At 44.0% G+C, this 23965-nt stretch overlaps 1 protein-coding gene across 2 annotated transcripts in view; it reads right to left on the minus strand.

The window, feature by feature from the left end:
• Nucleotides 1-4620: 4620 nt before the first annotated feature.
• si:dkey-117m1.4 (serine/arginine repetitive matrix protein 1) overlaps nt 4621-23965 on the minus strand; it is a 24519-nt gene continuing 5174 nt past the window's right edge. The window contains exons 2-9 of one of the 2 annotated variants that reach the window (XM_056280639.1): nt 21421-21515; nt 21050-21131; nt 15675-15987; nt 14659-14733; nt 13202-14376; nt 12065-12891; nt 11520-11768; nt 4621-6684 (exon numbers count right to left, since the gene is read on the minus strand). In XM_056280639.1, coding sequence (XP_056136614.1) covers nt 6431-6684; nt 11520-11768; nt 12065-12891; nt 13202-14376; nt 14659-14733; nt 15675-15987; nt 21050-21131; nt 21421-21515 — 3070 coding nt within the window. In that variant the 3' untranslated portion in view covers nt 4621-6430. Of the gene's footprint in view, nt 6685-11519; nt 11769-12064; nt 12895-13201; nt 14377-14658; nt 14734-15674; nt 15988-21049; nt 21132-21420; nt 21516-23965 lie in introns of both variants that reach the window. The other variant, XM_056280638.1, reaches the window with a different exon arrangement.

The following is a 23965-nucleotide window of genomic DNA, read 5'->3' on the forward strand; positions in this document are numbered from 1 at the left end:
TAATACCTATGGGAGATTTTGGACCGACATGTTAAGACAGTGCTCTCCACCACCATCATCAAAACACCAAATGAGGGAATATCTTTTGGAAGAATGGTGTTCCATCCCTCCAGTAGCGTTCAGAGACTTGTAGAATCTATGACAAGGAGCATTGAAGCTGTTCTGGAGGCCCCTGGTGGCCAAACACCTTACTAGGACATTTTATGTTGGATTTTCCTTTTATTTTTTACCCGTCTGTATTAAGCACTTACTGGAATTTCTCCACCCTATCTTTCCAGACTTCTTCACCCCTACAGATCAAGCTGCCCACTCAGATCCTTTGACACTGGCGTACTCTCTATTCCCCATATCAAACTGTCCGTAATGAGCACTAGATCAATTAGTGCCAATGTTCCCAAGCTTTGAAACACTCTGCCTCAACTCCTCTGTGGATGCTCTATCCTTTCTTCTGTCAAAGTCAAGCTCAGGAATCACTTATTCCCCATACACTAGCATGCTTATATGTAATTATCTTAATGATGCCATCACACTCACTGACTCTTGGTTTATATCTCTGAGTTTGTTGCTGTTTTAGACAATCTGCTCAAGGTCACTTTACAATGTGCAAAACTGATACAATAACAAAAGGAATAATAAGAAAAATGGAGAGACAAGCAAAATAAGATATAGCGCATGTACAAACAGCAGATTGCCTAAAACAGCAACAAACTCACACCAAGAGACCCAGGGGAAGTTGTATTGTTGGTGGCGCAAATCAGGTAAACAACTGCCCTGCTTTGGTCATATATTGATATAATGTAACACAAACTTAATTGGAATTAAGTCGATTAGGGAGAGATATCAATAAGATGAGTAGATCAAAATATACAGATTCACGACGAAATTGTTACTGCCTTGCTATCACGAAATGTATGCACCATGTATTTTAGAGCTTCCATTGTATGACCACCAATCAAACACAGGAACTGTAAAGAAGAAATCATACAAACAAATTCACCTGACACCATACCTGCTTTGTAGAAACCGAGACAAAACATCTACAAAACTTTTCACAAATCCCAGAATTGGATTATTTTGTCCTGCTGTGTTATATGTTGTTCAAAAACCTAATACATAACACAATGTGCCTACACAGTGTACATTCATCATCAATTGCATGGCTGTGGGCTATCAGTTGATGAAATGAAATATGAGAGAAAGCATTGCTACAGTGCATGAGACTGACAGTTGGTGGACAGATATCAACCAACCAAACATTGTTTTGGAAAAACTCTCTGTCCTCTCCAGAGCCAATGGATGTATGAATGACAAAAGCTAAAATGCACAGTAGAAATAATGGCAGCATCGAATCATTATCACGGGATGCGGTGGACTTATTCACTAGAGTCCCAACGCTGAGGCTCACAGTCCAAATCCCACCAGGCATTGTAGGGAATGCAGTTGGCACTGCCGCTGGCAGGGGAGTCAGCAGGGGTAATCTGTCTCATTCTGGTACTAGTGACTACAACAGGCTATGACCTGCTTGTACAATTGTGAGGGGATCGGAGGGGGGGGGGTAGTTGAAAAGCAGAGGTCAGCTGGCTCCAAGTGTATCGGAGGAAACACATGGAAGCCTACACCCTCCCCAACCACCATAGAGGTTATGTGTGGTGGCACCTCAGGAGAACATGCATGTTGGACACACCAGATTGGAATGAAACGGGAGAAATTTAAAAAAAAATCAGGGTTTCATGCCCTAAAGAAGCTGTTGTTACTCTGCTGTTATGTTTTTGTTATTGTTTTAAGGTCATACCTAACTAGAACCTCGAGAATTAGCAGAAATGTAGAGATGTTACTAAATATGAGCTCCCCCCCCCCCCCAGAGTGTGAACGCAGCTATCCACATGGTACTCAGAACAGTTTTCATTTGGACAGGACGTTACCTGTGTATGCTGATTCTGATTGACGTTGAACAACATGTGCACTTGGAGGAGCTCTACTTGTACCAGCCATGAGCAAAGTAACGTCCATATCACTCAATGATGTCACTACCACTGAATAAGTCAAGGTGGAACATGATTACCCAATAGATTTTACTCAATGTAGGCTGATATAGAATAAATATAATGCCCTAATATCAAGATGATGGATGATTACAGGTCAAATTTCAACTAGTTTGAGAGAGCAGAACTCCTACACTGTAAATCCAACTGAAATTAAATTTGCTCCACCTCTTTAAATATAAGTACCCTAATTCTCCAACATTGCAATTGGCACAACCTGTCTCCATCTTGATGGATTTCCCACCATTTTGTGTAAAAAAAAAAAAAAAAACAAAGAAAATTTTTTTTTATTTCTAGAACAATCTGAAAGGTGCAGCATGTCATAGTTAAGTTATCTGTGTTTCCTGTTTTATTTTGAAGTCTCACTGGTCTTGCCATTTCTGTTCCTGCCCCTGCTTTGCTCTTCTGTTCCCCATTCCCTGATTGGCTTTTGAAGGCTCACCGGTCTCGTCGTTTCTGTTCCTGCTCCTGCTTTGGTCATCTGTTCCCCATTCAGGGGTATAGTATTCTTAAAATATACATCCATCCATTATCCAAACCGCTTATCCTGCTCAGGGTCATGGGGATGCTGGAGCCTATCCCAGCAGTCATTGGGTGGCAGGCGGGGAGACACCCTGGACAGGCTACCAGTCCATTACAGGGTCGACACACACATTAACACCTAGGGACAATTTAGTATGGCCGATTCACCTGACCTACTGTGGGAGGAAACCCATGCAATCACAGCGAGAACATGCAAACTCCACACAGAGGACGACCTGGGATGACCTCCAAGGTTGGACTACCCTGGGGCTCGAACCCAAGACCTTCTTGCTGTGAGGCGACTGCGCCACCATGCCACCAGTCTTGAACGTTTATATCTCATGAAGAGTATAGGATGCACAGACACTTTCAGGGAAACTGAAAGCTGTTATTTTCTCCCTTATTCTCACAGCCCTGATAGCTGTGGTCAGTTCAGTTTCATTCTTCCTTTAGTGTCAGAGAAATAATGCGTCCAGAACATAATGCAGAAAATAACAACCTCTTTGCATTTCTTTTTCAACTCATTAACATATCTAAAAGGCTAAGGTTGGAGAGGGGACAGTTATGAGAAATGCTCAATGAGCAAACTGCTCCCTATTACTCGGTCCTGAAAACTGGGCCGAGCAGATTCAGTTGATTGACCAATTTAATCTTGCTGTGTTTCTGCAGCTGCATTCGTTGGGTTTGAGGGATTGGCAGAAACACACCATCCTTTATTGATTCATGATATGCCTGCAACCTTTGAGAGTTCACCTGTTAACATGCAGCAGTAGCTACCTCCACACCTTTTTTCTCACCATAATTTTGCACAGAAACAATCTTGCAGATCATTTCAAGACACGAAAGTCTGAGCTTGATGGCAGACAGATTTCTAAATCCAACTGACTGAGCAGGCATTTCATGCATTTCTTGAGAGCCACACAAGTGTGTCTGGGGAAAAGAGGTCTATCACTGCTGCTGTTTAGGGACTTTGCTCTGTGAAATAAAACATCGTCCATTACCTGTTCAGGAACAACTGGTTAATGTATAGAGAATTAAGTAAACTTAACAGTCGTTATATCCTTCTTCTTTTTTTTACTGTCTATGGTAGACCATGTTCAGGCATAGCACAGACTTCCATTAATATTTTTTTCTTTGCTGTAAATTAGTGCTTTAACGGAAGCAAAGTGTGATAACTTGCATTTAAGTGGTGCATGCTGATTAATGTGCTACTGTATTAGCTAGATGTCTCTAATCAGAACCTCTCACATTCCTCCCTTATACATCCTTAGCTACTATTGAACTTAAGCCACAGCAACTGCAGCATACCATTAGTCTGTTTGCCAACAAGCACCTGTGGCGACGCTAGTTGTTTCTGCTGCTGTAAAAGTTCTCCAAGTACATGACACATTCTTGCTGTGGCAGTTAATGGAAGATGCTGTAAAACGTACATCTATTCTCATGCATCTTATCATATATAACTCAATACCATACCCAATGTTCATCTGCAGTGGAGATTTCAAAAACAGTTCCAATATTCCCTTCGCATGCACTTTTCGTTTTGTTTTTTTAAAGAAAACCCAACATTCATGGTTCTGCTGGATATGATACAATGCAAAAATTACCATCGACATTACCAGCGGGGGTAACTGTGAAATTCAAGTTTATGTCTATTCCAGCCCTCTAATATGGGTGCAGAAGGAGCTCTTGGTTTGTGGAGGCTGGCGTCCTGGGCCCTACACTACCACCTAGTGTGTCAACCAGTGAATTACTTCTGTGGGACACCACCTGGGAATGCACAATTCATCTAAAACAAATTTGCAAATATTGATGTAGCTACTATTTTCATATGACCACACGCGTATGAGATGGAAAGAGATTTGAGAAGGCAAGGAAAATTAAGTATGCTGGCACTGTGCAGACATTACAGCCCAGGTTGAGTCCACAAGTGAAATCATTTCCTCTTTTTTTGTTTTTCAGACTGAGCAAATCTTACACATCGGCACCACATATCCACTTACAACAAAAGAAAGACAGTTTGTTAAACAGACACAAATGAAGACCACCACCATTGGAGATAAAGCTTTACATTTTTATAAGACTTATAAAAAAAGAAAACCATAACACAATAACCAAGGCGTTTTATACATCGTTTTTTTCTTTGTTTCTGTAAGTGTTATTTACAAACAGGTGTTTATTTACAAAAAGCAACAACTCGGAAATTTAAAAGCTACACAAAGCCTAGCACAAACAACCAGTTAGCACAATGATAATATATTTGCTATGTACAATGTAACTGGCCAGACTAGAGCATGAAATGAGATATAGATTATGCAAACAGTTTAAATAACTTCAAGTCTTGAGGTTTTGTGGAGGTTTTAGTCCAATGGACAAAGATTTCCAGCCACACTGACAAAAGCCAAATATCTAGTCTAGCTGCAAACTATGTAATGTAGCTGGGAGAAGATACAAGGAACTCTGGCCATTGCAGAAGACAACACAGACAATGCAACTACATTGTATGCTCAAGAAAACAAAAACATGGCAACACATAACATTCACGTCTCTGATAAATGCCCAGAAAGACCTATTTTTAAGAAATTCTCAATACAACCAAGGGAAATCTCTGTGCCACATATACTTTGATATCCAGCTCAACAGCCTATAGCACCTTTTTTACTGCTTTGAAAAACACGTGTGCAACAGGCAAGAACATCTCAGACTGATATCTTCTGACATCTTAACTATATGTTTTCAAGGGAGCAAATGAGAGTCCAAGCGACAGGCTGCAGGACACTTCTAACCTTTCTGGACTTGGTGGCTCAACTGTTCGTCTTAGGTACTCAAAATAAATATCACAACATATTAATGACATTTCTCACTGTAACATTATAAGACTTTCAAAAGTCACAGTTCTCCCACCTTGGAGTTTTGTCCAAAACAATCTTTTTTTCTGTTAACTTTTGTGCTCTATTCAAACAGCAAATAATTCAGCTCTTGAGAAGCAACTCCAAAACAACAATGCTTTTCTGTACCTCACATGTAAATCAAGGTCCAAAAACAGTTAAACCAGATTAAGAATTGCACAGAACAAAAGCAAAACAAGCTTGTTTAAGGAAAAACCTGGCTATTCTTCTAGTTTAGCAGTAATTAGGCTGAGTCTACTAATAGGGTCACCTTAATGTGTGGCCTGTTCAAAGGCCATTTGTCCTATGAAAGTCTCCAAAGTCCATAAAACAGGTGTTACTTCATGACATTCATACAACACTATGGGGCTCACTCACCATCTTTGTTTTTATCTTAGGTTAGTGTGTCCATTTGGAAGGAAAACTAAAAAGTCAACATACAACACAGGCTGATACCGAACCTAAGGTCTCACCAGTCCTCCAGAGCATGTCTCAAATGGCACCCCTCCCAGTGCACTGCTCTAGACAAAACCTGCAGTCACACTAGAAAGATGCTGTGAAGATTACAAATTTAGTTTAAGACCTTGAAGTAGGGCACCAAAGGGAAAATGAAATTTAAGTCCGCTTAGAGTTCAATTTAAATTAGAAACATCAGTGTAAATGCATGTCAACACAACCACACCACATTAAGTAGTGCGGTGTACAATATCGGACTGACCCCTTGAAAAATAGTGCATAACTTGGGTGACAGGGTGCCATTTGAGAATCCATTCTTTTAATGTTTGTATTACTGTTTATTTTAATTTTTCTATCTATGTTTATCACTGATTCTTGTTGTCCTACACTACTGTACAGTGTCGTTGGGTTTCCTGAAAGGCGCTTTAAATTCAATGTAGTAATATTATTATTCTGATAAACTGCATTAAATCTGATATCCATTTGGTCCCCCCCATCATCGGCAACACCAACCAATTTCCCTCATCAGCAGACAATGAGGGGCTGGGGGTCGCTCTCACGCCGCTGGTTCTTCTTCAGCAACTGAATGCGGTTGTGGCAGTAGAACTTAATGGCCCGCCAGTCGCGCTGGTTACTGACCAGCAGGGGGCACTGCTGCAGGCAGCGCTCGCAGTCGGCCTTGGCTGGAACCCTCAGTTCGGAGATGTTGCGCGTCAGGTGCTCCTCCACTGCTGCACGCTCTGCCTCCGACCAGGGACGCTTCAGGACACCCCGCTTTCCTATGGGGATGGGAAGGAAAGTTGGAGAGGAGAAGAATGCTGTTAGAAAACATGGTCTTTACACATGACCCAATGTACAGCAATGACGTCATAGCCAAAAACCAAGGCGGGAGAATACTGCCTTGAAGCAATGTTTATCCTTATACTCCATAGGAAGGAGGACTGTTGTCCATTCCACATGCAAACAAAACCACAGAAACTTCCAAAAGCATCTCATATCATGATCCTTCTCTGATTGAGCACATTTTGGAGGTAGGCTTTTCCTTTGCCACGGCTAATGCATGCAAATTTAAACTGGTGTGTCATTTAAGGTATGAGACGTATGTGGCGACACTCAGACTGCCACAGGTTGTGGATGCACAGCTTAGTGAATTTGTTTACTCGGTGCTGTCAGCAACACTGACCTCAGGGCAGAAAACTGTTTGAAGAAATTACTTTTCCTAAATACTTTTACTAAAAAGAGAAGTTTGCGCCCCAAAAGAGGCAAGTACACAACTTAGTATCTTTGCTGTAATCAGAGATGGGTTTCAGAAGAACGACGACAGTGTCCGATTTACTGCTGTCAGTGAAACAGTTCTTTAATGTAAGCAATTCAGGACCACATTCTGCCAAGCTGTTAAAACCACCAGCAGTCTGTACAGAACCCTGCCTGGTATGAGGCGTCTCGCTGCAAGCCAGAGCAAACCGCTGGATGTAATTCACACGAAACTTTGCTGTATGATTTTCATTAGATTGTAAAACTTCTCCACACATGGTTCAGACAGCAGCATATAAACAATCCATAGACAATAGATGGCTCATCTGTTGTCATCCTTTATTTTAACATTAGCTCTAACGTCTGACTTGATAGCCTATTTTAACCTCCCCTTTCAATCTTATCTCGGCTCTTTCCTCAATTGTTTTTATATTCTGGAGTAATCCAGAATATAAAAGACAAAGAGAGCCAAATGACAGTCATTAAAGAGCATCTAGTTCACTCCTGATCACTCCTGGAGGGATGTTCTGCGGTTTATTTGGGAAACATACCGTCAAGAACGTTATGCCACAGTAGGCTAGACAGAAGTTATTTTGAGGTGCCAAGCCAGCTGTAGTTACAACAGTGGTTAGAACAGTGGTGATTTATTTAACACTTTAAAACAGACGTTTTAAAGCCCTATATAACTAAAATTCATTTGATTTGATGTGAATAACATTGGAAATGTTGAGTACTTTACATGGGAATTTAAATTCTTTAAAGCTCCAGGGAGAAACATACGGGAGAGGCTGGAAAAATATATTCTGTGAGAGAAGAAAATAAATGTATAATCCTTTTGATCTTTTTTTGTGTGACTTTTTCAGTTACAGGATATCTTCTCTACCGCTCTCTCCTGACTGTCCTGTAGCACTCTACTGACAACTCATTTTAATGTCTTTATGCATGCTCAATAATCAAAGTAAGAAAATCACAGAAAGTTGAATCAGTTCATCTGGACACACCGTTTACTGAGAGAAATGTTTCATCACTCACCTAAGTGACCTCTTCAGTCCCAACTGACTGCAGGTATCCCCACCCTTATAAACAATACAGTGGCATAACGACCAAAAACAATGATCGGTTTCATATGCAAATTGCTGTGAGCATTAACTAGAGTTTCAATGGCCATGTGTACTATTCTTACATCTATTCTTAATCCATTGGTAGGCAGTATTGAACATCACATCCAGAACACCATGTATTTTGTGGATAAGGTGAAGGACATCATTATGGACAGGGATGAAACAATGGTCTTTTATGATGTTGAGTCTCTCTTCGCGTGTGTTCCTGTTGATGAAGCAGTGGAGGTAGTCCGTATGAAATTACAAAACGACCCCACCCTTAGCAATAGGACCACCCTTAACACTGACCAAGTGCTTCTGCTCCTGAAGCTGTGTCTTCAGTCCACATACTTCACATACAGGGGATAGTACTATAGGCAGAGGCATGGGTGTGCAATGGGTTCCCCAGTCTCACCTTTAGTGGCCAACTTGTACATGGAGGAAGTGGAAAAGAGGGCTCTGATGTCCTATCCAGGGACACCACCTAGCCATTAGTTCCAATTTGTGGACGACTCCTGGGTTCAAATTAAATATCAGGACGTACCATGTTTCACCAACCATATTAACTCTGTGGACAACCACATCAAGTTCACCAGGGAGGATGTGAAAAATGACATGTTAGCCTTCTTAGACTGTGAAATTACAATTGGTGATGGGGAACATTTGATTGTTGACGTCTACCGTAAACCAACACATACTGATCAGTAGTTAAGGTTTGACTCTCATCATCCACTGGAGCACAAACTAGGAGTCATCAGGACACTGTACCACCGAGCTGACAACGTCCCCTCTGACACAGCGGCCGGGGAAGGGGAGAAATCCCACATTAAACAGGCTCTGGTTAAGTGTGGTTATCCTAACTGGGCGTTTGTCAAAGCCAGAAAGACGTCCAAACAGTGCACCAGCCGATCAAAGAGAGGAGAAGGACAACAGCTACCTGGTGATTCCGTATGTGGCAGGAGTGTTGGAACAGCTGAGACGCGTATTTTCCAAACACCGCGTCTCTGTTGCTTTCAGACCCTAAAACACACTGCGCCAGAAACTGGTCCACCCCAAGGATCGGGTCCCCCAGCACAAACAGAGCTATATAGTGTATGCTGTTAAGTGCCGGGAGGATTGCCATGACTTATACATCGGGGAAACTAAACAGATGCTGGCCAAGAGAATGGCACAACACAGGAGAGCTAACACATAAGGCCAGGACTTCACAGTCTACACCCATCTACAGGCCAGTGGCCACTCTTCAAGGATGAGGATGTGCACATCCTTGATAGGGAGGAACTCTGGTTTGAACAGCCATCTAGGCCATCTATGTGAAGAGGAAATGACCATCCCTGAACCGAGGGGGGCCTAAGAGTACATCTGTCACCATCTTACAATGCTGTGATTGCAAACATTCCCAAATCCTATGTGAATAGTACACATGGCCACTGAAACTCTAGTAAATGCTCACAGCAATTTGCATATGAAACTGATTGTTGGTTTCGGTCGTTATGCCACTGTATTGCTTATAAGGGTGGGGATACCTGCAGTCAGCTGAGACTGAAGAGGTCACTCAGATGAGTGATGAGACGTTTCTCTCACTAAAAGTTGTGTCCAAATGAACTGATTCAACTTTCTGTGAACTAATTTTAATATGAGGATGAAGAAGGTGAGTGGATTTAACAAAGGTGTTGTATTTGGTTTTCCATTAGTGCCTTCCACATGTTTTTTACAGTACAGTGCACTAAGAATGGAAGGATGAAGTTTTGATAACCATTAAAAACACAAGTCGCATTGTGCCATTCCTTTTTGTTATGTATCACTTGTGGCCCTTCTACAAAGAGCCCCCGAGGGAAACGGTCTTAAAGGTCTAAAAGCGTGTTGCTTTCAACCAAGTGTGGAGCTCTACAGAAGAACCACAAGCCTCAACAGTATTTAGATGTTAACTAATTAGGAATGGTTCTCGATGGTAGTAATTAAGGCAAAACTTCATTAAAACTTTGATGCCAAAAAGCTTGACATGGATCATGGGTAAAAAAAATTTTTTTAAAAAGGTGGAAAAATCACAGCTTTAAGTCTACATATGCAAAGCTATGACCCAGCCATAACAGAGTCAGTCAACTTGGGTAAATGTAATTCCATTACAGAGTAACTGCAGCAGGACCTTGCCTGTTACTTTTTAACAGGCACAATAAGGCCAGCTCAGTAGAGCCGTCTGGGTCCTACGACTTCGGCTTGCTACCACAGGTTGCTACGCACGCTACGTTCAGGTAGAGAAGCGAGCAGACCGAGGCCGATAGGCAGATGTAACTTTTAATGACTGAAAAAAAAGATGGCATTATCTAATGTAGCACTTTATTTAGTTTTCTTTTGAGGAGGTTATATTTGTATGAACTGAAAGGAATGTATTTGCAGATTTAGAGATGAAGGGTTTGTTGCACTTTGTTTTTCATTCATCATAAGTTTGTGCAACATAGGCACTATATCTTTGCCTGTTTGAGTTAATGAATGATTTTGTATCTTAACCAAAGCAACTTGGATGACAGAAGAAATCAGTGCTCAAAATCAGATACATTTTGTTAAGGATTAGTTATGTCATGCCAAAAACATGTTACTGTAAAACTGAGAACATTTTATACTTTGTTCAATAAAAATGTTAACTAAACTGATTTCTTTAGTCAGGCAAAAAGCATGAGCTTGTATTTCTAGGTATCTTATTGTTCAAACCTCAGCAGGGGAGGAGGGTTGACTTACTGGACCTCTAGCAATTTTAGTTGAATACCCCTGGTTTAGACATTAGTTTGGAGGCAGGTCAAATTACAGTGCCTCATCTGGCCAACGAAAAACACAACAAGAAATACAAGAGACACCCTGAATCCAAACGTCAGAAAGGACCATTCCAACATTATCTGACATTCCAACCAACACTTAGCTTGAAGCATGCAGCAGGCCTTAGCCTCTGCAAGGAACATTATCAAAGATATTAAACTGCCCCTAAAAAGGGAACCGAGTGCCAGCCTACAAAAGAATTGTTGTTTAATAAATATTGTAAATTTGACATTGCTGAGTGTCCTTCCTCACCAGGTGCCTGAACCTTGTAACAGTAACCCATTCAGTGCAAGTGTGATCCTAATCATGGACTGGGATGGTGACACAGACGTACACCATGACTCAGTTATCTTGTCACATTGCTTTCCAGTTTGCTGCTCTCGTTCATCCACACATACTCGACACAACCATTTGCGTACAAAGCGCACACATGATGGACAGGGACAAACCTGATTGCGGCTGACCTGAGCCTCTCCTGCGGTTAGCAGGTGGCAGGTTGACGGGCGTAGTGGTTGGCTGGGTGCTCTTTAGCTTCTTGGGTCGGCCCACTCGCCCATTGTTTTTGCCCTTCCTTACAAATAGCAACGTTGGTGTGGGGTTTGGGGCAGGGGCCGGGGGGGGCACCTCAAGCTTCTCCTTCACCTGCTCCCCGTCAGACTCTCCTTCCGAGTATGAGTCTGCAGAGTTTCCTGACATTACTGGAGAGGGGGGGGGGTTGGAAAAGATGAAGAGGAAAGTCAGGAAGAGGAGCGGGGGAATAGAGCAGTGCCTCATGAATCCAACTGTCAAAGCAGAGATTGATCTCCTAATTTGATCTCAAATACCTCAGACAAACACAAACACACATACATGACAGGCAGGGGCAAGTAACTCTTTTCAAGGCATGAGACAGTTGAGGGGACAGCTAAAAGGAGGAGGGGGTGATTAGGCAAACTCTAACCACAGAACAAATCCTCAATTCATCCATTCATGTCAGCTTATCTCTCCATCTTACCATCCAGCTCCAGGCAAATGTGATGCAGACTCATCCCTCGGAACAGCACTCCATCTCTCTCTCCACACAGCACCACCCGGCCGACTCTGCCCATCAGGCCCGGATCCTGGCCAATCCCGGCACAGCTCTGTGTCACATGGTACTCCCGCTCCAAGAAGTGCTCCAGCCTCTCCACGGCACTGCCTCCTGGCTGGCCAGGCTCCTCCCCTTCTCCTAGCAGCAGCAGCTGAGTCAGGATAGCTACCTGGCGCCGAACCCGAGTCTGGGTCAAGGCGCGAGGATTGCGAGTGCCACTGGAGCGGGCCAGGCTGCGCAACAAGTCAGTTCCTCGGAGAGGCGTGGCGGGGGAGTGGTAAGGCCTGGCGAAGACATACGGGTTTGTGGGGTCGACGCCCACATCCTGTCGTGTCTGCAGGAGCAGCTCTAGACAGGGCTCACAGTGAGGGGGCAGGATGAGGGGTTGGACCCGCCCACGTTTACCCTGGACCCCAACTCTGGGGAGGTGGGGGAGTACCAGGCGCTCAAAGGGGGACAGAGAGGCCTCCAGTGGTGTCAGAGCTGGGGGTGCACCGGGCGGCACAGGCACAGGGCACTGGGGAGTGACCCGAGCACCATATTCTGTGATGGACAACTTGGAGACCTCACACTCGCGCCGACGGTTGTACAGGATGAGCAGCGCAAGACTGGAGTGGCAGAGCAGGCGCCAGGCCTCCGCAGATTGCATCTGCCGTGACAGGGACAGGAAAGCCGAGTGCTGTAGCCGACGCAGGTACAGAACCAGGGAGGACAAAGAGGAGAGCAGGGGCAGCATGTGGAGACGTCCCGAACTGCTGCAGGAAGAGAGAGAAAGAGGTTATTTGCATAGTATCCATTTTGACTGCCTCGGCAGCCCACTGTTTTTTTTTTGGGGGGGGGGGGTCCCAGTTATCTGCAATCTCACTTTACCCAGTTTTACTGAATCTAAATAAAAACAGCTTACAATATATTACAGAAAGAAAGTTTCACAAAGTCCTTTTAAAGTTCCAGCTGCCTTCTCTGCTGAGTGTTAAGTGAACAGTTCACAAACAAATAACCAAGTAAGGGACATTTTGTAAATTTCAAGTCTCACTCACAAAGCAGCCAAAAGTATCTAGTTACCTCAGTAGATCCTTTTCCTTGTCCTCTCCTCCGCTGTCATCTTCTACCTCCATCACTCCATTCTCCTCTTCCTCTTCTTCTTCCTCCTCCTCTTCTTCTTCTTTTGGTGGCAGCTCAATTTCTTTGGCCGAGCTGTTGTTGAAGGAATGAGGACAGACCACCTCCACATCCTCCTCCTCTTTGGGCCTTTTCACTTCCACAACCTCCACATCTCCCTCCTCTTCATCCCCCTCTTCCCCTCTTTCCTTCTTCACCCTCCTCATTCCTCCCTTCCTGGGTGGGGTTGCAGACACCGGGGGTGGGCTTCTCTTTAAGACAGACACTGGCACTGCACTCCGTCCTCTGGGAGGAGTTAGCACAGGAGGGGTGGAGTTCCTCCCGCTGGAGGTAGGGGATTGGTTCGCTGCTGTAAGAGTAGGTGGGGACATAGAGAGGTCCTGGACACCACTTTGTGGGAGGTCCGCACTACGGCCCTGCACCATGGCATGAGATGACTGCACATGCTGCTGGGCCTGCGGGTGTGAGTGAGCTGCAGCAGGATGCATGCTTTGTGCGTGCAGGCGGGGCATCTGCGTGTAGCGCTCTACGAGGGCGGAACAGACATCAGGCTGGTGGGCATGGTGCTTGTCTAAGTGTCGGCCCAAGGAGCGGAAGTGGCGTCCACAGTAGTCACAGGTCTGGCGTTGGGAGTCTATGGCCAAACCCCCTCTGGAGAGAGTCACGTTGGAGTTAGGGGTGGTGTTGGGGCCCAGCGGGGCCGGTGCTTTAAACATAGGCCTGGCTGAGGAAGAGGAAGAAGATGAGGAAGGGGGAGGGGACTGCGGTGGAGGAGGGGATAAAGGGGCGGGGCGATTGTGATGGGGTACGTTGGTGGTGGAACCAAGAGGAGGTCGTGCGGGTGGCGCCCGGTGCGCGGTCTTCTTCTTGGAAGGAAGACCCCGTCGTTTCTTGCGCCGGCGGACAGGCCGGCCACGGGGGTTGGCACCCTCCTCTTCTCCTGGCTCAGAGTCACTTCCGTCTGAGTGGGAGATTGGGGAGGAAGAGGGGGAGAGGGACCAGGAGGGGGTGAGATATTCCTGCTGTGTCTGCTGCTGTTGCGACTGTGACTGTGACTGTGGCTGTGGCTGTGGCTGTGGCTGTGGCTGCTGGACTGTCAGGGAGAGCGGTTCCTCCTCCTGGAAGAAAACGAAGAAGAGACAGAGAAATAAAGAGTTAAAAAGAAATACAAAGAGAGAATGATACCTCACATCAAAAATTAGTGTAAAATAAAAAAAGATTTTAAAAAAGGGAATGAAAGAAAAATGGGTTGAAACATACAAGAATGCTGAGGGTAACTCTTAAACTACTCTTTTCTTTTGTTATGGTTAAAATAAGTGCTGCTAAAGCTTTCTCATTATAGTTGTATGCTACCACGCTATGGCTGCTAAATTTTATCTTTTTTTTTCTTTGTTATTTACCTTTTTGATATTATTGTTGCTCTCCTGGTCAGAGCTGCACTCATACCGTCCTGGGGACACAGTACCACGGAAGCCCTGAGAAAGACGGACCAGATGCATCAAACAGCCTGAAATCTGCTTGTTAATGTTCACCATCACAATCAACCTTGGTTGTCACTCAGCACACGAGAGGATAGACCATTTAGTTGGTCACTGGCACAGAGGTTAATTAGGGAAAATGTCTAACTACTCACAAGACAAATACAGGGGGTGGCATTAAATAATTGATCTAACGCATTCTCAAATACTTATAAACAAGAGAGAACAAGGTTAGTAATCAAATGGCACTGCTGAAAAAAAAAGTACACATGTATCTATCGATCTGTGTGATTCAATCTATCTATCAGTCAATATGGCTTCAAAACCAAAACACACAATTGTATGAAGAAAGGCTTGTGTTTTGGAAATAAATGACCTTATATAAAGATGTAACTTCAATAGCAATAGCCAAAGCAAAGCAAAATTACACAAATCATTTAATAAAATACCTTTATGAGGTTCTAAATTGAAATTTTCCCAAATGGAATTTGAATCATTATTGTCTCGAGTAAATTGATTCCCATAAAATGGGATTTATTACAGAACAGATGCCATGTAATAACCATGGGTAAAATTGCTAAAGGACTACAGGTATAGAGAGAACTAGAGCTCAGCCATCACCATGGTAACCCCATGCTGAGCTTAGCTTTGTGCTAGGTTCAGTGTGGATGCGTGTGCATATGTGTGTGTGTGTGTGTGTGTGTGTGTGTGTGCGTGCACATGTGTGTTTGCATTAATGTACGTCTCTGTGTATGTGTGTGCATGCCCGCACACACACACACACAGATAGTTAACAGTTCGTGAATAACCACATGGTTGTCTACCATCAAACATGGTCTGGGTACTGCTTGCATACGTGTGTGTGGGTGGGTGGGTAGGTGTGTGAGTGTGCATCTGTGTAAATATGTGCATCTTGCATGCCCTTTCAAGCCACTGACCAGGTTCTCTCCCCATTCAGTCAGACTGTAGTCTACGGTGATCTCCTCCCCTTTGATGATGTCTCGGATGGCGATGACCACCAGCCGCACCTGGCTGCCACAATGGACCTCCCTAATGCGGCAGTTAGGAGAGGGAGGGAAGGAGCCTGCTGTTGGGGCCAGAGCCGGGTTTGCTGGGGCAGTGGGTGCTGGGGTTGGGGCTGAGGCCTGAACTGAAGTAGCCGGGGATGGACCTGTGTCTGGTGTAGAAGCTGAGCAAGACTTGGTCTTGGCTCCACCAGAACTCCCTTCATCAGCCTGCTCAGATGGACCACTGAGAGGGGGGTATAAAAGCAGCTGTTAGACTATAAGGCCAGAAATAAAACAGAATAGCTCAAGGTTCTACTACTACTACTTTCGGCTGCTCCCGTTAGGGGCTCGCCACAGCAGATCATCTGGTTCCATTTCTCCCTGTCCTCTGCATCTTCCTCCTCTTTGGCCTTCCTCTTTTCCTCTTCCCTGACAGCTCCATATTCAGCATCCTTCTACCAATACACTCAGCATCTCTCCTCCACACATGTCCAAGCCATCCAACCTGAGCGGTCCCTCTAATATACTCATTCCTAATCCTGTCCTTCTTCACCATTCCCAATGAAAATCTTAGCATCTTCAACTCTGCCACCTCCAGCTCCACCTCCTGTCTTTTCGTCAGTGCCACTGTCTCCAAACCATATAACATAGCTGGTCTCACAACCATCTTGTAAACCTTCCCTTTAACTCTTGCTGGTACCCTTCTGTCGCAAATTACTCCTGACATTCTTCTCCACCCACTCCACCCTGCCTGCACTCTCTTCTTCACCTCTCTTATGCACTCCCCATTACTTTGGACAGTCGACCCCAAGTATTTAAACTCATACACCTTCGTCACCTCCACTTCTTGCATCCTCACCATTCCACTGTCCTCCCTCTCATTCACACATATGTATTCCATCTTGCTCCTACTGACTATCATTCCTCTTCTCTCCGTTGCATACCTCCACCTCTCCAGGCTCTCCTCAACCTGCACCCTTACTCTCACTATAGATCACAATGTCATCCGCAAACATCATAGTCCAAGGAGACTCCTGTCTTATCTCATCTGTCAACCTGTCAATCACCATTGCAAACAAGAAAGGGCTCAGATAAGATCAGATTGGATTGGATCAGAATAGATCAAGGTAGTAATTTATAATTCTGGGAATAACTTGTTTGGCTATTCATACCATGAAGCATTGAAAATTGTGCATTAATTGCAACTGCAATTTTGTTTTTTGAGAGCATGCAGAGTGATGATACATATATCATTATATTAACATTCTTGTAACTGTGAGGGCAGCTTTTCAGTTGTGCAGGGGCTACAACAGCTAAACAAATGTAAAGGACACACATAAGTGTTTCACACATGTAAGACCAAGCTGCGGGGCAAAGCTGACAAGGCAATAGCACAAAATCCTTACTCAGTCGGGAAATGGTCCAGAAAAAGCTCACATGCACACTCTGTAGAGTACATGTTAGGTACAATATACCAGGGTTCAAGACTCGATAAGAGTCTGGGACGAAAGGGGATTTTATATTTATTTATTTATTTTAAACTATCACTTAGCAAATGACAAACTGAACTGAGCACTGACTACAACGGGGTGCATCTTCTCATTTGACCGGATGCTCTATGCCAGGGGTGCCCACTACGTTGATCGCGATCGACCAGTAGATCATGAAGGCAGTGCTGGTAGATCTCCATGACATTCCAAAAAAACTTTTTTTTTCCCAAGACATTAGCCTATCATCTGTCCTCCATTTGGCATTTGCCTTTTGATTGACGTAAAGGACGGCCAGTCTGCTGTTGCCTAAAACCAAAGATTCTAGAGCGGCACCTAAAACTTTGTTACATTAGGTTACCATAACAACCAGAGCCCTTCTCTAACGTACCTTGAAGTTCACATGCCCACAACGTGAGCTAACGCAGAACTGCATCGAGCTAGCTAGTTCAACTCTAAAGAAAACTACTAAAAAGTGAAACAAAACAAAAATGAGTGGGGGAGCCGGACCTAGCAAGAAACAAAAAACGTACCATTTCCATGTGGAATGAGAGGAGGACTTTTTTTTCATCATGTCTTATTCCAAATGCGTTTGTCTCATCTGTCAGTCTAGCATTGCTATCCCAAAGAAAGGAAATGTGGAGAGGCACTTTCGAACTGTTCATAAAAACTATGAAAATGACTTCCCTCCGAAAAGCGAGCTGAGAAAGAGAAAGGTGAGGGAACTAAAATCGCAGTTAATTGCCCAGCAGTCACTTTTCACGCAGCCGAATTCAAAGACAAAGGTAGCCACCGAAGCATCTTTACGGGTGAGTCACTCCATCATTAAGCATAAGAAGGCCTTCCAAGATGGAGAGATGATGAAAGAGGCCTTCCTTGAGGCAGCAGATTCGTTGTTTCAGGACTTTAAAAACAAATCAGAAATAATATCTTCAATCAAAGCTCTCCAGTAATCAAGAAATTCCGTCACAAGGCGCTGTGAAGTGATGGGCGGTGATTTGACACAGCAGCTTTGGAGGGACATCATGGACTACGAGTGTTTCTCGCTACAATTGGATGAGTCTACGGACATAAGTGATATGACCCAATTGTGCATTTTCATTCGGGTGGTGTTTCAAGATATGACCGCAAAAGAGGAGCTGTTAACAATACTAGCCATGAAGGAACACACGCGGGGAGAGGACATTTTTCAGATCTTCAAAAACTTCATGGATAAAATCCAGCTCCCAGTATGTAAACTGGTGTCAATCACCACGGACGGTGCGCCTGCTATGGTGGGCCGCTCCAATGGATTTATTGCCAAGTGCAGGGAGGACGATGCTTTCCCTGACTTCCTTAATTACCATTGCATAATACACCAACAAGCATTATGCGCAAAAATACTAAACATGAAAGAGATCATGGATGTGGCAACCAAACCCGCCTGTTCTATTCGAGCAAGGTCTCTTCAAAGACGGTTGTTTGGTACACATTTGGAAGAGGCCGACTGCAACTACTCTGACCTCTTGCTACACACTGACGTGAGATGGCTTAGTAGAGGGAGATTCTTGCAGAGATTTCGAGAGCTCTGTCCAGAGATTAAGGAGTTTCTCCTTATCACTAAACATGCGGAACACAAGCAACTTAATGACAATCAGTGGCTGCTAGACTTGGCGTTTTTAACTGATTTAACCAACATGTTGAACAAGCTTAATTTAGAGCTGCAAGGAAAAGACAAAAGCGTGGTAAACATGATCAGCTCAGTTAACGTTTTCAAACGGAAAATGCAACTTCTGTCCTCAAAGTTGCACCGCTGTGATTTGGGAAACTTGCGAAACCTCGCAGCAGAGCTGGAGAAACAAGGGAGGGCGTGTGCGCAACTTGACAGTGCATGCTACACAGAGCAGATTGAAAATGTCCGGTCAGACTTTGACAAACGGTTTCAAGACTTTTGCTTTGCTTGAGCCAATCGCTACATTTATGTGCTACCCATTTGGGGAAGATACAGAGGTGGATTCCCTTGCCTAAACAATGGCATCACAGTTTCACCTGAACTCGTCTGCAGTGGAGGATGAGATGCTGACAGCACAGGCTGACATTCAGCTTAAGTCCAGGGCGCATGGAGAGTTTTGGAACTTACTTACAGAGGACAAGTACCCAAACATGAGGAAATGCGCAACCTCCTTGACGGCATTATTCGGCTTTACTTATTTGTGTGAGTCAGCCTTTTCTCACATGAAGATTATCAAGTCCAAATACCGTTCCACCATGACAGATGATCATTTGGAGGCCTGCTTGAGGCTGGCTACCAGCAGCTACTGTTCGAACTATGCAACCTGTCTGACTCCCTCCAGTGCAGGTCATCCTCAGAGTAGAGAGGTAGAGATCACAAATCTATTTACCACAGCTGTAAAGGTTCATGCAGTGATGCAATTTCAACATAGTGTAGTAGCAAATGCTTGGTATGATTATTGCCTGTGTAAGGTTCAATATAAATGCAAATCCATTGCAATACTGTATATGTAACACAACATGTATATAAATACACACACTGCATATAAATGTTCATATATATGTAAAACATGTATTGAGTATTTTTATTATTATTTTTAATATGAGTAGATCATTTTGACCTGGTCATTTTAAAAGTAGCTGACGAGTCAAAAACTTGTGGGCACCCCTGCTCTATGCTGTCCATGTGTCTGACTTCCTGCTTGGCTCGATCTCCTCTGTGCATGCGGCTTCTGTCAGAAATCCACTAGGCGTGTATTTTTAGCAGAGCATTATGATGCGTTCAAGCTCTGCTCAGTAAAAGTGAGGATTGGGCAAAGGTTAATTATTACCTTATCATGATGTGTTCAAATTTTCTTGTAAAAGTTTGTTTTTGGCGAGAAACTTGAATAAACACAATTGTTTGGTGGATAAATTTGTTGATGTTTTCACAGAAATATAAAATATATATTAAAGAGGGAATTATAACCGGTATAACTTCCTAACACCAATTCTAAGCAGCTTATAATACACAATTAAAACTACTAATGTCAAGATATGTTTAATCAAAGCATTTATTTGAATAAAAATACAATCACGTATTTCCTAATCAATTGAATAGTGTGTTTTTATGCAAAAAAACCACTAGAGATGACAAGAACATAGTAAAAAGACAACATTTAGAATTTGGGATGGTTTTCACTGACTTTGGGACAGTTCACATTATTTTTTGGGATGGTTCCAGCACAGTGGTGAGAAAAGTTAGTCTGGAGCCCTGCAATCTGCAATATTCATCCATCCTTCCATTATCCAAACTGCTTATCCTGCTCTCAGGGTCGCGGGGATGCTGGAGCCTATCCCAGCAGTCATTTGGCGGCAGGCGGGGAGACACCCTGGACAGGCCGCCAGTTCAGCACAGGGCCCACACACACATACACACACACCTCGGGACAATTTAGTATGGCCGATTCACCTGACCTACATATCTTTGGACTGCGGGAGGAAACCGGAGCAGCCGGAGGAAACCCACGCAGACACGGGGAGAACATGCAAACTCCACACAGAGGATGACCTGGGATGACCCCCAAGGTTGGACTACCCCGGGGCTCGAACCCAGGACCTTCTTGCTGTGAGGCAACCGCGCTAACCTCTTCTCCACCTTGCCGCCCCCAAGTGTTAGCTTTTACAAGCAAATTTTACAAGCATAAAGGACAGAACTGTTAAGTGTTCGTAGTATCTGCAATATACCAATGTCAAAATATTGATGCTTAAATGACGCAAGTATTCTGCACGCAGCGATGAACACACAAAAACTTATACAGCAACATGCTGCTACACACTCACACTCACCAGTGGTGAGGAACAGGTTCCGTGTTATAGAAAGGCCCATCCAGCGTCGGCCGCTTGCTCTCTGCTGCGTCTTTCCGATCACCTAAGCAACAGTCAGTATAAAAAGATTTCATGTACTGTCTACACAGCCAAACACACTCACACACACACACACACACACACAAAAGTTATCACCCCTTCCCCCCTTAGCACATACACAGGTGCAGACTTACACAGGCTCTCACATATATGCGCACGTGTGTGCACACACACACACAAAAGTAGGTCACACTCAGTCACACACTCCACCCCGACACGCAATTCACACAGACACACATGTACAAATAAAGACAGCCATTCACACACACTCATACACACACACAAACACACACCTGGACTGGAGCTGTGTTCAGGCACGCTCTCCTCCTCATTCTGGGTGACAAAGACTTTCACTGGGGTCCCTTTCCTCTTCCTCCCACAGCCACGTCTATGAAGAACACGAACACACACACACACACACACACACACACACACACACACACACACACACACACACACACACACACACACACACACACACAATTATCATTTAATCAGTCGGCTTCTTGGCCAAACTTCACATCAATCAGGTCAGAGAATGATCAATAAGCTGATGATGGTCTAATGGATCAATACAAACCCAGTCTAACCAGCAAGCCTCCACACCCACTGCCCACAAAACTTAAACACACATACGCAGAAAAGAAAGGGAAAAAAACACTTGTGTGGTTTCACGCATAAACAAGACAGACATTTTTTTTTACACAAAACACAAAGGTTACATTAGTTAGACAACCTATTTGGATTGCTCTTGACAGAATGCCACTGGAACACGAAAAAATAAATCCTATGCATGATTTTAGATTTGGTAGGATATGCATAATCCGGTCTGCAGTTAATTTGCCCTGCCAAGGGCCAGTCACAACTTACACTTAAAAAGGGATTTCCATATATTTTAACACCTAGCTGGCCATCTTTCCTCATCACACCATACCCACGTCACTCCTTCACAATAAATCAGTTCACTTATCAACACTGTTGCTGTTCAAGGGGCACCATTAGTGGTTGCAGAGAAGACCCAGCCACGACATAAATCCGATTTAAAGTCAAGAGCCACATGTATTTCAATAAATTCCACCAGAGACCAACCAACAGGCTGGATCCAGCGAACACGTCTGGATCAGGTGTTTGTGCTGAAACCAGTGTGCGAACAATGCTTGCTTGCTGATCGCTGAGCTTGCTCTGCTGGTTGTGGTTGGTGTGGAGCAGTGGAGCATGCTGACCTCTGCAACAGCACTTAAGAGTGTGCCGTTACCCCTGAGAGCGCAACAGTGGCTGCCACCTGTAGGAGCAGAACAGGGTCCAGGCAGACGACCCGACATCGCCTCCTTTAGCCTAAATCCTCCCCGTAACCGCTGCGTCTCAAGGAGCCAATATGATGCCATGCTTGCCGATTTGGGCCAGCTCTGTTGCCGTGGATTTCAATATTGTTTTCTGTCAGTCTATTTTTTACTCATATGACATTGGAGGCTCTTAAAACTAGGCCATAGGAAGATCGTGCTTTGGGTTCTGAAGCGTTCATTAGTGTGTGTGTGTGTGTGTGTGTGTGTGTGCGCACGCACACGCGTCCGTGCATGTGTGTGTGCATGCATGTGTGTGTGTGTGTGTGTGTGTGATTGTGCATAAAGAGAGCTAAAGGGAAAGAGAAGAAGGGAATGGAGAAAAAAGCAGAGTTTAAAGAGGAGGGAGAAGAAAGGGAAAGGGAGGAGAAAGGGAGCAAAGAAGGGCGAGAGAGAGACAGAGAGAGAGAGAGAGAGAGAGAGAGAGAGAGAGAGAGAGAGAGACTCATTCAGCACAGAAATCAACCAAAGCCAGTGTAGTGTATTGATCTACTGCACTCCCATCTGGACTCGTCATACTGTGCGCCTGTGTGTTTTGCATGTGCGTGTGCAGACAAAAAGAAAGGCCATTCATGTTCATACATTGCGTGTATGCTTTTTGTGCACGTTATTCTGCCTGGACTTGAGAAGCCTCGTTTCCAGGCTCAGCAATACTACAGACCATTTAAATTGAGGTCAATGAGCTAAATCATTTGCAAATAATGACCCAAGTTTGGGTCTCTACCTAAACGGTATCACATCTGTATGACATCGCATTACTTTTGCCCCGCAACACTGACGCACTTTGACAAAATGTCAAATATTATTCAAGGACAATAAAGTCAAACCATATGAAGTGCTCAAAACCTGAAAGGTCTTGAACTTTGTTTCTTCCGAGTTTCTTCTTCATGACTTTTCGACTTCAATGTCAGTGACTTCTGCTATATCACTTTGGCCAATAATAAAAATCAATTAAAAAAATGTCGCATGAAAACTTACAAATACTACTGTATTCAGTTAAAGGTTTTAGTTAGCGCAAAAGATGGAAAAAAACAAACAAATATCATATGGTGGCCTAAGTGTCAGGATCGGGGCTTAATTAGCAGCACTGCAGCGTCGTTTAACAAACAGCACAACAACAACTACAATGCACTGACAGCAACAACGCAACAGGGCGATCAATTCTGCTGCTTCCAAAAAACTGTCGCAAGATTTTATTGTAAAATGAGTTTCACAATTCAACATGTTAGCCATCTAAGAAAGCGGACTGGTTTACACCTCTATGGTAAAGAAGTTAAGATTATCAGGGTTTCCTTGTGTACAGGCCAAACAAGCAAACAAGAAAAAAGTCAAACATTACTGGAAGCAAAAGTGATGTTGCACCGTTAGATCATATCAACTCTGTGTACGAGGTCTTCGCTAAGCCATGGCCCAACAGGTCACGTGCTTTCCTCTGAAAAATATCATTTCTCTGTTGAGTTGATATTCCACGGGATTATTTTGGGTCTCGTGTGTGTGT

The sequence above is a fragment of the Lampris incognitus genome, chromosome 5, assembly GCF_029633865.1.
Source record: "Lampris incognitus isolate fLamInc1 chromosome 5, fLamInc1.hap2, whole genome shotgun sequence".
NCBI lineage: Eukaryota > Metazoa > Chordata > Actinopteri > Lampriformes > Lampridae > Lampris > Lampris incognitus.